General features: G+C 57.7%; 1 protein-coding gene across 3 annotated transcripts in view; it reads right to left on the bottom strand.

The window, feature by feature from the left end:
- Nucleotides 1-13,652, bottom strand: part of Aacs (acetoacetyl-CoA synthetase) — a 44,505-nt gene extending 30,853 nt beyond the window's left edge. Inside the window, exons 1-5 of one of the 3 annotated variants that reach the window (XM_078039367.1) lie at nt 13,393-13,652; nt 6,538-6,641; nt 5,440-5,560; nt 3,414-3,527; nt 256-353 (exon numbers count right to left, since the gene is read on the bottom strand). In XM_078039367.1, coding sequence (XP_077895493.1) covers nt 256-353; nt 3,414-3,527; nt 5,440-5,560; nt 6,538-6,641; nt 13,393-13,525 — 570 coding nt within the window. In that variant the 5' untranslated portion in view covers nt 13,526-13,652. The remainder of the gene's footprint in view (nt 1-255; nt 354-3,413; nt 3,528-5,439; nt 5,561-6,537; nt 6,642-13,392) is intronic. The other 2 variants (XM_078039366.1, XM_005329541.5) reach the window with 2 other exon arrangements.
- Between the last annotated feature and the right edge of the window lie 502 nt (nt 13,653-14,154).

Raw genomic sequence — 14,154 nt, 5'->3', positions numbered from 1 at the left:
CCTGAGGATGAGCCTGGAACACTGTCCCCAGCACCTTGAGGAACCCTCACGTGGCCCCAAACCGCAGGAGAGGAGAGTAGGACATGAGGACTAAGGGAAGGGAAGCAAGAGCATCTTGTGGATTTCAAGGTAAGATCCAAGGGTGCTGCCGTGCCGTGGCCCAGGGCACACCCTAGCACCCTGCCCACAGTCCACGGGGAACCCCACGCACCCCCAGGGCCCCACCAGGACTCCCAGCCACGGGACCCAACTCACGTTCACACCGAAGTCGGGAGACGTGGAGCTCCAGATGGCACCAATGCTCGCTGCGGCCAGCATGGCCTCCACCGCGTGCTGGCCATTGGGCAAGTAACCTGTTGGCACGGGAGGAAGCCTGGGGTTCAGGTGGCATCCAGGCAGTGGCTTCCAACAGTCCTAGGAGAGCCAGGCCAGGGTGGAAAGGGGCTGGCCAGCTGCTGTCTGAGTAGCAAAACCATCCGCCACCAAGCTTTCTGTCCACTGCACTGTCCCCCCCGTCCACCCTCCACGCTCTAGCCAGAGCCAGCCCTGCCCTTGCTGGCCTCCCCTCCCCAGTCACAGCAGGCTTCCCTCAGCCCCTCAGCTGTTCTGAGCGCCTTCTGCGTGGGGCGTTGGCACAGGCCGCCTGCTCTGTGTGCACCCTCCGCACACACGCCCTTCCCCACTCGCCTCCAGGGAGAGATCCCCACGGAGGCCAAGAACGTGGGTCCCCCGGCTCGTCAACCCAAACCCCTGAACTCCTGTCCTGCCAAGCTCATCGTGACACACATGACACAAGCAATTGGCTGCCCGTGTAGGGGCCTCGCAGGAGGGGAGGGCTCTGCCTGCCTTGAGCTCCACTCAATCAGGAGCCTTTGCCCACGGCACGCCCAGCACAGCAAGGCCAGGGTACCTGCTGGCAGATGGAGGGACAGAGGGAAGGATGGAGGGGCGGAGGGAGAAAGGGAGAGGGAGGGAGGAGTGAATAGATAGAGGGATGGAGGTAGAGGGAGGGAGGGAAGGAGGAACGGAGGGACAGACAGATGTGTGGATGGCGGGACAGAGGGAGGGAGGGCCCAGCCTCGAGTGGGCATCTGAGGGCCGAGCAGGGCTGTGGCTCTGTGCCCTGAGGGCTGGCTCCATGACATAGCAGCAGAGAACGTCCCCCACCAGAGACCATGATCAACACAACAGACTGATCCACATTCCTGAGAGAGGACTTGGGGAACAAGGTGTCTGGAGCAGAAGGGTCCCTGTCCCCTGGGCAGCCCGTCCCTCTGCCCAATCCCCACCTGCTTGGTCACACAGCTTACACTTCTGTCCTCTGCGCTCAGGCATCTCCCTTGTGAGGCCAGGAGCACCCACTGGCCAGGCCAGGCATGGCTTGCTTGGCCCAGACACAGGCCCCAGAGGTCCCTGAGCCCACCGCAGGGAAGAACGGGGGTGGCCACTCCCCGAGGGCAGCAGGACTCCCAGCCCAGGGCAGTCTGCAAGCTCCAGTGACTCTCTAGTGACTGACAAGTGAGCAGCCCGTCCTCCTCCAAGCCCTCCAGCCCAGCACGGGCCCCTCCGCAAGCCCCGGCAAGCAGAACTGGGCCCGGACTCCACAGTGGCCCTTAGAGCCCCTGCCCACTCACCCCCTCTGAACCTTTTCCTGATGGCCCTTCTAGAACACAGAGGCCCCAGGCTGGTGATTGTGCTTGGGGGAAATGGGTTTCCAAGCTGCAGTCCACAAGAGGGATGGTGGCCTAGGCTGGCCTGGCCTTGAAGAGCCCTGGGCCCTGCAGCCAGCGCCTCCTCAGGAAAGCCCCTCCAGGCACTCAGCCTCCCCCAGACCCCACTCACTGCTCTCAGGAATGTGCTTCAAATGGAAATTTGAAAAATGAAAACCAGGGCTGGGGCGGAGTCCAGAGGCAGAGCACTTGCCCAGCTCAAGGGAGACGCCGGGTTCCATCTTGTGGCAAAAATATATATAAAAGGAAAAATGGAGCCCACGAGAACCTTCTGCGCTGTCCTGCTGAATGTTTAAAAAGTGTGACTTACTGGGGGGAGGACAGCGAGATCCTATGCACCCAGCGGCACCCTGTGGCACCAGCAGTGGCCACCTAGAGGTGTGCCAGGCCCTCTGCAGAGACACCAAGGGAGCAGAAGAGAAAGCCTGTCCCACAGTGTTTCAGGCCACAGCCCGTATCCCAGGAACCCGGGGGCCAGGGGCTGCAAGAACAATGGAGCCTATGCTGGGAGGGGTGGCAACGGACTTGCCAAAGGAGGGCCAGGGTCAGCCTCCATCAAGGTCACATGTGAGCACCTGGATGCGTGGGGTGGACCCTGAGGATACGCGGGAGAACAGCCAGCCGTTCAGAGCAAGATGGGGCGAGTGGGCGTGTCCCTGCTAGTCACCAACAGCAGCTGAGCATGAGCTCCTTGCCCAGTCACCTGAGGGGACACAGGCCCCAGCCAGCCTTGTCCCTGGTTCACATGGGATGAGGCCACCTTCGTCCTCTTAGCAAACACAAGCTGAACGCACCTGTTCGCAGGAAACTCCCTCAGAGAGGCACACCCTAGCCAAACAGCCCTGCCCAGCAGGACCTCCACCCACTGCCCTGGACCCTGGCCCTCATCCACCACCTGAGGGGGAGAGGAGGGAATTCAGGAGCCCCAAGCCCTGGGTCCACGGGAAGACGCGTTCCGTCACCTTCATCCCTGCCTGTGTCCCCGTGCACACGCCTACTGGGCCTGGGGCAGCTCCACACCCAGGCCTTTCATTTTTTCCAGGAGTCGATGTAAAAGGAAAACTAAGAATCACTTCAATTGCTCCTAGCAGGAACTTGTGCCTTGCCACCAAGGGGACAGGAAAGGAGCAGAGCCAGGCCTCAGGCCTTGATCAACATCTGGCACTCCAGCCTCCCCCTTCTAGGTCAGCCCTGGCAGGGCCTCTACCCAGCACTGGGCAGCTCCTGCCCGCCCCGCAGTCTCTAGACTCTACGCACCTTCCCTCGTTCCCCAGGTCAAGGGAAGGGCCGTCAGAGGGGCCACGTCGGGAAGCCCTGGGGAGGCACTGAAGGGGGACCAGCCTTTCAGGATCAGCCTGGACCTGGCCCACCCTGCACCCCACAGCTCCTGCTGCTGCCAGACGACTCTCCAGCTCCTGCCCAGTGCACACTCACACCGCTGCACCGCCTGGAGAGCCCTGGATTGTCGGAGGCTCAGGACAAGGCAGGAGCCCGAGGACAGGATCCCCCTTCACCACCGGCTCCCTCTTCACACTCTGCCCACATCTACTTCTTGCCTCATGACAGTGCAGCCCTTCGGGGACAGGGACCCCAACCCACTCCACCCACGTGGAGCTCCTCGGCCCTCCATGCCGTCCATGCTGCTCTGGCCTCCCCAGGCCACTCCCACCCCAAGACACTCACCAACCACCCGGTCTCCTTGCCTCACGCCCATCTTCCTCATGGCCGCGGCAAACAAAGCCACCTGTTGTCTCAGCTCTTCAAAAGTCACCTTCACAATTTCCTCTTTGCCTTCCCCTGGGAGAAGAAAAAGACATGTGTACACACACCGACCTAAAAGAAAGGTCCCCTACGCCAGGCATGGTGGTGCACTGGGGAAGCTGAGGCAAGAGGACCGCAGGTTCAGGCCCAGCCTCAGCAACACAGTGAGATCTGTCACTACATAAAATACAAAAGGGCTGGGGGATGTGGCTCCGTGGTCAATGCCCCTGGGATCAATCACCTGCCACTCAAAAAACAAATAAATAAATAAAAATGATATGAGCTCAGGGTAGAAAACTTGACTTTGTGCATAAATAAGAAAATTAAACAATCGACCTCACTTGTTACCTAAGAATAAGCATCAAAACAATGAGACTCTAATTTGCATCAAATAGACCAGTAGGGACAGACGGGAGGGGGCAGTGGCCTCCATGCCCATACCAAGGCTGCTACCCTGGTAAGCTCTGCGCAGCCCCTCCCTTGTGGACCAGGCCTAGCTTGAGCAACCAACCAGGTGTTGTGGACACCAGAGTGACCTCAGAGCTTTGGTCAAAAGAGACACCCATCAGTGGTGTACGCCTGTAATCCCAGCAGCTGGGGAGGCCGAGGCAAGAGGATCACAAGTTCAAAGCCAGCCTCAGCAAAAGCAAGGCCCTAAGCAACTCAGTGAGACCCTGTCTCTAAATAAATACAAAATAGGGCTGGACCTGGGGCTCAGTGGCAGAGTGCTTGCCTAGCATGTGTGAGGCACTGGGTTTGATCTCAGCAAATAAACAAATTAAGTAAAGGCATTTTGTCCATCTACAACTACAAAAAAATAAAAATAAATAAAAATAACATGATCTGGGCCCACCATCTGGAGTCTTTGAGGATAGAGTTCCAGGTAAGTTTAAAAAAATAAATAAATAAAAAGGGCTGGGATGTGACTCAGTGGCCAAGAGTGCCCAGGTCCTAGAGCTGCACAGGATCTCCAACACACGACCTTGATTGAAGGCTCTCCGCATTTCCCCATGCCCAGCACGGTATGACCACACAGGTGCCCGACGACTACACACAGGTGCAGAACACCCCCTCAGCCCTGCGACCCTGCAGTGGTGCTATCGTCCTTCCCATGTCACAGCTGCAGGAAGACTCAGTGCTTCCGCGACTCACCCAAGGTCACATGGCTAATGAGGGTGGCCGGGCCTAGACCTCTCAAATCCAGGCGTCCACCCCTTCATCCTGCCTGACTGAACAGGGAAACCCTGGATAAAGACTGAGGTGGCCACAGAGGCAGGGACACTGGAGCCTGTGAAGGCACTCAGCGGAGACAGGGACCAAAGTAGCCGGGGCCCATGTGGAAGCCAGGGGGCCAAGCGCCCTGCACCCCAAGAGCTCTCAGCAGCAGACCCTGGCACGTCCTGAACAACAGAGGCCCAGCCTGACAACAGAAGGTTCGCCCCAGCTCCTGAGGCCCCTTCCCACAGCATCGTGACATAGCATGTGGCCTCTTGAGAGGCAGCCTAACTCACAGGGGAGAGCTGGGCCACGAGGAACACCTGACCACATGGGGGACGCCAGGTGACTGCACGCACTCCAGCTGAGCCAAAAACCACCCAGCGGCACCCTCACTATGAGCGGGGAGCCTGCCCCCGTGTTCCATTTGCACCGCGGCTTCCAGAGACTTCTTAGCACCAACTGGGACCCACTTTCCACCTGATGGTAGAAGGAGAAGCCGAGGGAAGAGACTGCGGCTGCCCCGGTGGCTCAGGCCACTCAGTGGCGTCTCCACTGCTCCTGGCGCTCCCTTCCCAGGGAAAACCAAGGTCACGGTCTTCGTCCTCTGGGGGAGGCATCAGCCTGTCGGGTGACGATCCCAGCCCGCAGCTCCTGCGTGCTTCAGGCCCCTCCGAACGCTCAGCGCCACAGACGTGCACCTGTGCGCCACCCAGAACCCCTGGGCACTCACTGGCCACGTAGAGGGCCACTTTGTCGTTCTCCTTGTGCCTCAGGAGGTTCTCTGCGTAGTTGAGACGACTGCCTTTGAACCACTCGGGGATGTCTGCGATCCCTTTCGACGTGTCCACGACCTGCAGAGGACAGAAAGCCAAGATGCACACACATGCACACGCACGCATGCCCACACACACACACACACACACACACACACACACACATGCGGTGCATACTCAGCAGGAGTGCACCGTGAACAGGTGAAAGCTACTGCCAGGGGAAGCTGACTCACTCACTGCCCAAAGCCTTATCCAGTTTTCATTTTTTTTTTTAATTTACTTTGCTACTCTAATCTACTACTTTATTTATTTTATTTATTTATTTTTTGGTGGTGCTGGGAATTGAACCCAGGACCTTCTGCATGCAAAGCAAGCACTCTGCCAACGAAGCTGTAGCCCTAGTTATTTTTACTGTATCGTGGATTGAACCCTGGGGTGCAACCACTGAGCCACATCCCCAGCCTTTTTATCTTTGAGACAAGGTCTTGCTAAGTTGCTTACAGTCTCACTAAGGAGTTGAAAAGTTCTTTATAAAATCCAGGCCAGTTTAAATCACTACATCAATATGCATGTGCTTACTACTGTTGAACCATACTCTATAAAATTGCTATAAGGGTAAATTTTATGTGTATTTTACAGTCAAAACAATTTGAATAGAGCCAGACAAGGTGGCACACGCCCATAATCACAGCAGCTGGGGAGACTGAGGCAGGAGGATGGCAAGTTCAAGGCTAGCCTCAGCAACTCAGCAAGGCCCTAAGCAACTTAGCATGACTCTGTCTCTGAATAAAACACGAAAATGGGCTGGGGAGGTGGCTGGGTGGTGGAGCACCCTGGGTTTACTCCTTAGCAGGGCTCAAGCTCCCAAAAGGGCCGGGGGTGCACCATGCAGAGCACTCACAGATAGCAGGCTCTGGGAGCAGGGGCCTAGACTAAACCTGCTCTCCAGGTCTGGATTTTCCCTGCCAACGTGAGGATTTCAAAGGAAACACAACCTAGCATTGCCCCAAATGGGCACCTCACCATGAAGAGCGCGAGGCAGGATCTCCACTTACCTCGTCGTACATGCGCGAGAAGACGATGCCACTGAATTCCCAGAACTCTGCCCAGAAGTCCGAGTATGACTCCACCGACCAGTGGTACAGGTCGTCATAACTCTCTAAGAACAAAAGGAGACGGCTCAGGGCTCAGGGACGTGTGGTGGGAGGCTCAGCAGGCCAGCAGGAGTGTCATGGCTAAGGAAGGGGGTGGCCCAAGGAGGAGCCCCAGCAACAAGAGCAAGCCCTCTGCCACCTGTCCCCCGAAGAAGCGTTACCCTGGAGCCAGATGCCAGGTGCTCCCCACCTACACAGAGGCAGGATTAACAGCCCCCCAGGGGATTTAAATGAGCACATGTATAAAGAGCTTAGAGCAGGGCCGAGCAAGCCTGTGCCCAACAGACCTGGAACACTGCGGGCCAGAACCACTAGCTTGTTGGTGGACTTCCTGCCAGGACAGGGTCCCAGGGAGGGGCTGTTATTTATTGTGATTTTTTAATAAGTAAGACATTCATATGATTTAGCATTACAAAAATATAACAAGCCTCCCTCTTGCATCCCACAACCATCTACCTCTCCTTGTCCAGAGATCGCCAGTTACAGGGATTCTCCGTGTCTTGGCAGAGAGTGAGTGACATGCCCCTCCCCAACCCTTCCACTCCTACAAGCCCACTGGTCACACCAGGCTCCCGTGGGGACATCTCCTCTGCCTTTGGGCCCTCCCAATTTTTCTTTTCTTTTTTTTTTTTCTTTTGTTTTTTTGGCACTGGGGACTGAGCCCAGGGCAGTCTGCCACTGAGCCACAGCCATAGCCCTTTTTATGTTTTTTTGTTTGTTTGTTTTTGAGACAGGGTCTCATTAAGTTGCTCAGGCTGGTCTCCAACCTGGGATCCTCCTGCCCTGGCCTCCTGAGTCACTGAGATTACAGGCGTGCGCCACCTCATGCACCGCCACGTGTGGCCCTCGGTGAGCTTCACCTGCATTTGCAAATCCAGAGAGGACTATGGGCTCCCTCACCACTGGGTTCACCTGGGATCAATAGTAACATTTCCTCTCTCTTCTCTCACAGAGATTATGGGAGAAAGGAGTGTGTGTGTGCAATTTTGTATCACGAATGCAGCCTGCTTTACCCTCTGTCCTGTGACTGGCTTGTCTCACTGAAGACATCACGGCCCTCTCCACTTCGGTGTGGAGGGAGCTGCCTCCTCCCTGGGTGTAAGGGCTGCCCGGTGTTCCACTTGGGGAACCAGGACTCAGTCAACCACACTCCTCCAGGATGTCTGGGTTGTCTCCGGGCTTCAAGGACCAATTATACATGGCTGTAGCTGTCTTTTTCTTTTGGGGGGGAAGTACTGGGGATTGAATCAGGGGCACTCACCCCTGTGCCATGTCCCCAGCCCTTTTCTGTATTTTATTTAGAGACAGGGTCTTGCTGAGTTGCTTAATGTCTCACCTTTACTGAGGTTGGCTTTGTACTCATCATCCTCCTGCCTCAGCCTCCTGAGCCTCTGGGATCACAGGCATGTGCCACCATGCCCAGCGAAGCTGTAGCCTTTAACAGGACAAGAGCAACACAACTTTGCAGAAGAAATCCAAACTACCTGAGACGGACAGTCATCGACACATAGCTGAACCCAATGCCTCGGAAATCAAGGCCAACCTGGGAGGGACAGAGGCGCACATCTGGGAGCAGGAAGGAGAACCCCAGGGGCCGCCGAGAAGCGGCGGTGAAGTTAAAAGACCACTGTCCCTCCAGACACTGTGGCGCACCCCTGTAATCCCAGCAGCTCAGAAGGCTGAGACAGGAGGATCACCAAGTTCAAAGTCAGCCTCAGCAACTTAGTGGGGTCCTGTCTCAAGATTTCAAAAAAATATATATATTTGGTTTTGTTTGTTGGCTTAAAGGGCTTGGGAACGTACCTCAGTGCCATCTAGATGAAACGGGAAACAGAGCTGGATCTCATCCCTAGGGGAGGCCTCACTTCTCTGTAAACTGCCCCCAGCTGGCTGAGGGCTTCACCCTCCACGTGCACAGGGTCCAGGTGACTAACCAAAACCAATCAGCAATCCTGAGGCAGAGGGGACTGCTGTGCGCTGGAGGCCCAGGGGAAGCCCCAGGCACAGCCCACTGGTGGGACACTGGAACAGCAGGAAGATGACCGACCAGAGCACACTACACCCACGCTCAATCATCACGGCAGTCCACACACCAACACTACCCCTCCTCACAGTCCCCAGGCCTGAGGGGCAGAGGAAGAGGCCTCGTGACACTGAACTTGGGCAGTGTCCCTTCTGACTGTTGGGTCCAGTAACTCCTCAGGCATGCTGGACTCAGGGGGACAGGGCCAGGGCTGGCCTGGCCACAGGACACAGTCTGGACACTCGGGTCTTCTGGGCTACAGCAGTGCCAAGAGCCCAGGTGGAGACAGCTGGTGTGGGCAGGGACGGGGGGGGGGGGGGGGGGGGGACGCCGATCGCCCTGAGGGAAGCAGGGAGCTCAGAGGCTGGAGGATCACTGTCAGAGGCAGACCCCAAGGACCTTAGGACTCCAGGCCCAGAAAGCAGGGATCTGGTTCACAGCAAAGATGCCCAGACAGGGCCCCAACCAGGAGCGTCCAGTCAGTTTGGGTTGTGGTGAGGACCCTCTGGGGACAGGCTCCTAAGTTCAACTGGGTTTGAATCCTGCCACTCTAATGGGGTAACCCTGACATATTACTTCTCTGTGCCTCAGTTGTCTCTTCCATAAGAGGAGGATAATGGTACCTATCCTTGGGTCACTGAGTCAGGACACAGGAACTGCTTGGGACTGTGCTCAGCAGAGAGAGGGTGCCCAAAGGTGTGGCCTGGCATCACCCCACCATCTGCAGGGAGGTGGCACACCCAGCCAGCCCGTGCAGACGGGAGGCACGGCCCAGGAAAGTGCTAATTAGCAGGAAGATGGCTCCTTGCTCCTTGGTCGAGAGGGAGGAAGTCCAGGTGCTTCTCAGAGAGGTGGCCCTGGCACCCGTGGGAAGTGGCACTGGCTGAACAGGACCTGCAGCTCCTCTGCCCTAGGTCTGTTTGGGGTTTGGTTTTTTGATCCTCAAGCACAGCGGCGTTCCAGCTGTAAAAACTTCCCCCTCTGACATGAGACAGGCAGAGGGTGGAAGTCCAGGCCTCCAGAGAAGGCCCTGGGCCCATCGCAAAGGGGCATCCGCCAGCAGTGTCACCAGGGAACAAAATGTAACGGCACTGGGTATCTGGGGACCAGGTGGTCACAGTGATACTTTAACCTGGAGGACCATGGGCCCCAATGCGGAGTTGCAACATGAAGCCAGGTGGCCTCGGGCACCTGCTCACAAGAACTGGAACTAGTTGCTAAAACACCTCAAAACCTGATGTTTTAAATGAAATTCTGAATATGGGCTTCTCCTGAGAAAGGGAGTGTGTGACCCTGTTAGGCAGCCACCAACACCTACCCAGGCGCTGCCACCGCTGGAACGGTCCCCTCCCCAGCGTGAGCAGGCCGAGCTGTGTGACCAACGGGGCAGCGTGGAAATGACAGCTTAAGAGACACTTGAGCTTCTACCCCTGGTTTGGGAGAAGCCTGCAGCCATGCCAGGAGGACACCCAAGTGGCCTCTGCCCACAGCCAGCACCAAGTTCCCGCGTGGAGGGAGCCACGCAGCTCCTCCGCGTCAGGCCTTGGGACGCCTGTGGCTCCTGAGACCCCAGGCCAGAATCACCCCACTGAGCAGCTCCTCAAGTCCCAAGCACAGGTGGGGTTTCAAGTCACCAAGGACTGGGTGATGTGTGGCAGTGAGGGATAAAAAGTGCACTGCTTGCGCCAAACGCCATCACCCTTTTAAGCAGCACTCTGCTAAATGGGTGCACAGTAGGAACTCAACCGCAGGCTACCTGACGTTCATGTGAAGCCCACAGGCTCTCTCCCCGTGGCAGCCGAGCTGTGACAATGGCCACCAAGCTTCCTGTCGGCAGAATCTATCCTGGTCATGCACACAAAGAGGTGTCCTCCAGCTCACAGGACACAGGACACAGGGTGCAGCGCACCAAAAGAGCAGCATATCCTTTGAAACTTGTACTGTGACCCTGGTCCCTAATTAGAGAAAGTGGCACATGCAGAATGTCCCCTGGGGCCTTGCAAAAAAGGATCACATGCACAAGTTGGGCTGGAGCTGCAGGCCGCATCTGAGGAAGTTCGCATCAGGGGACCCTGAGCCCCACGTGGCTGTGCAGGGAGCCTCCGGCAAGCTGGCTGGGAGCAGTCGTGGAAAGGAAGCAGATGACTTCACCAAGGCCCTGCACCTCCGGAAATCCAGGGACAGCAATCTCCCACCACTGGCACAATGGTACAGTGGCCAGCCTGTTCCCACAACTCAGGAGGCTGAGGCAGGGGGATCACAAGTGTGAAGCCAGCCTTGGCAACTTGGCAAGGTTCTATTTCAAAATAAAATCTGGGGATGGAGCCAGTGGTAGAGTGCTTGCCCATCATAGTGAGGCCCATGGTTTGGTCCCCAGGACCAAAAAAAGAAAAAGAAAATCTCCTGCCCAAGGTGCAAGGAGAGGCAGCCAGGGTGGAGAAGGCCCCTTCCTCCCTGCACAGTCCAGGGCTGGGGCAGCTGGGGACACAGAGCTCTGCACAGAGCCACTCAGTGGCACACTCCAGGCTGTGCCAGCTGTGAGGAGCCGCAGCAGGAGGGCTGCTGTGCAGCAGTAAGAATGCCCACAAATGCAGGAGCAGACGAGCAGGACCAAAGCCCAGATCACATGCACCTGGAGAGCAGAGGAAAGGAGAAAATATTCAAAGGAAAGATGGCCTTTGAGTTAGACCTTAAGGCAAAGCCCCAAACCTCCAGGAGCCAGCATGTGAAAAGAGAGAAGCAGGTGGACACATCACCTGAAGTGTGCCCCAGAGGAGGAAAGAGTCAAATAGCATGGACCCTTCCCTGTCCAGACCACAGGGAGCTCCACACTGCTCCCACTGAAGCACCAGGTAGGTGCAGACCAGCGCTGCAGGCCCTGGGGTTTCAGGAGCTAGGAAGCTTGCTTTTCATATGCAGCCTTCCAACTTTTTTTTTTTTTTTAGCCTTCCAACTTTTAAAAGCTGGAAGCTCAACACCACATCTTCAGGTCAAATCTGACCCAGGGGCCAACAGTCCAAGAGCCTGGACAGAGGGAAAAACTGGGAGCCACCAGTGCCGGCCGATGTCTGCCTAGCAACCCACAGGCCAGGAGCAGAGTTGCACCTGGACCTGACCATCTCCTGGCACCCTCACACGCACTCAGTGCCACAGACCCTGAGGAAACAGCTTGGGCTAACTGATGACTTCCTCCAGGTCACATGGCTACCAAGTGCAGTCAGTTAAAAATGCAGGTAGTCAGGTTACAGGTCCCTCTCTTCACCACTTGCTAGGAGCAAGGAGGTTTTGCCCACTCCCAGGGCTGCCCCTGTATGAAACTGTGTTGTAAAGCTACCAGGGAATCAGTATTAGATAACGCTGGCAGAAGAAACAGACGAAATGAAAGGGGACACAGAAAAATGAAGTAACTCCCCAACACAGCCTGCTGGCTCCCCCTGAGGTCAAGTCCACCCACAGCCTAGAAGCCTGAAAGTGGTAAGAAACACACCCTGTCCAAGTGAGGGGGGGGTGGGATGGAGCTGGGTTGGGCAAGGAAAGGGACCCTGTGCAAGGGCCACCAAGCTAAGGGGAACCTGGGAGCTGCCAGGAGCAGTGTGCGGTCCCAAGATCAACAAGGAACCATGGAGAGTTTCTGGGCCAAGGAGTGACAAAGTGAGACCTGTGCTTCAGGATCATTCTGGCAAAGCAGGCAGGGTGTGCTGAGCAGGGAGGCCGGGAGCAGGAAGCAGGAAGAGCAGCCACGGCTCAGAGAGGAGGGGAGGAGGCTGCCAGGAGAGGGCTGGCTCCAGGCTTCAGGAAAGCCATGCTGGGGAGGGAGGCTCCAGGCTGCAGGGCCAATGACCCCGCTGCATTTTTGTGAAGCTGACCAGGAGAGCGATGTCACTAACAGACATGAGGGAGACCCTGCAGCTGAGGAGGTGGGAGTGGGGGGAGAAGGCCAAAGATGAGTTAAAAATCCCTGAGGACACCCAGGGCCATCAGGAGCAGGCAGCTGCACAAGCCAAGCCAATGAGTGCCCAGAAAGGAGCAGAAGTCCCTCACCCAAAAGAGGGACCTCTATCCATGCACATCAGACAGGGGCTTCTGAGAGCCAAATGATGGCTGGAAGGAGGATGTGTTTGGGGGCTGGGAGTTTAAACATAAGAGGAAGGGATTCTACCCTCTTCCCAAAGGTAGGCTGCTATGGCACATCCCACTGGGTGCTAGGGAATCCATGCTGGCCTCTAGTAAAGGCGGCTTGGAAATCAGAGGGGGTTGACACCAGACCCCACCAACAGTACAGCAGGGAAGAGCCCCTACAGGCTGGGAGCCGAGACTCCAGAGGAGCACCGAACAAGTAGAAAACCCGGCAAGGGACCTCAGCCAACAGGAGGCTGTCACCGCCAGAGGAGTGACCCTCCCGGGAGAGGGCGACCCACGTGCCAGGAGATGCTGGTCAGGAGACGCGTGGCACCGTGACAGCAGGGGTGCCGCTCCCCAGGGACAGGAGCACGCCCCGCGTCCGGAGGACGCCACCCCCAGGAAAGGTACCTGCTCCTCCGATCGCAGCAGCGGGACACTGGACCTCAAGAGCGCATCCCAACCGCAAGGAGGGGCCGGGACCGCCACGCCCTTGGAAAAGGGCACGCCCTGCCCAGGAGGAGAGACCCTCCCTCCGCCCGGTTGGTCCCGGGATCCCAGAGACCCTCTTCCGGAGGGCACTGGGGTGGCCGGTGCCCGCGCCCAGCACTCACCCAGCGCCAGGCCGCAGGCGGCGCCCACGGCCGTCCGGAAGCGGTCCATCTGCGTGTCCCTCTTGCTGTCAGGCTCCCACATCACCTGGCACTCCATGATCTCCTCGCGCCCGGGGCGCGCCTGCCTGGACATGACTGCGAGGGCTGTGGCGGGGACGAAGTCGCACGGCGCTGCGGGCGGCAAGACTGAGCCGGCGCTGCTGCGGCCACCCGCGGGACACCCGCGAGGCCACGCCCCCGAGGGCCCCTCCCAGGACAGGCCACGCCCACCGCTGTAACCCTCCGCCGAGCCGCGCCTGGGAAACGAGTGCTGGGCGCAGGCGCGCTAGGCCGCCGCCCGCCCACACCTGCGGCCCGGCGGTGCGGGCAGCTCCCGGGGCTCGGCTGCTGGTGCGCTCCTGTGCGGACGCTTATTGGGCGCCTGCGGCTTGGCGTGCACCGATAGCGGGTGGGGGACAGGAGGGCGTGACAGTGCGGTGGTCTGACAGCTGCCGTAGTCCACACGGTGTATCCGGGAGTGTCCTTGCCGACATTGTGCAGCGGGGCGTGTACTGCATGGAATCTGTGCAAAAAAAGGCACTGAGCCGGGCGCAGTGGTGCGCGCCTCCAGCGACGTGGGAGGTCCATGCAGGAGGATCACAAGTGGGTGGTCAGTCTCAGCAATTTTTTGTGAGTCCCTAAGAAACTTAGCCAGAGTCTGTCTCCAAATAAACAAAAAAGGGCTGGGGATGTGGCTCAGTAGTTCGGCACCCCTAAATTCAA

The sequence above is a fragment of the Ictidomys tridecemlineatus genome, chromosome 2 (genome assembly GCF_052094955.1).
Source record: "Ictidomys tridecemlineatus isolate mIctTri1 chromosome 2, mIctTri1.hap1, whole genome shotgun sequence".
Lineage (NCBI taxonomy): Eukaryota > Metazoa > Chordata > Mammalia > Rodentia > Sciuridae > Ictidomys > Ictidomys tridecemlineatus.
Note: the sequence above shows the minus strand (reverse complement) of the source record. Positions and strands in the feature narration are given on the sequence as shown.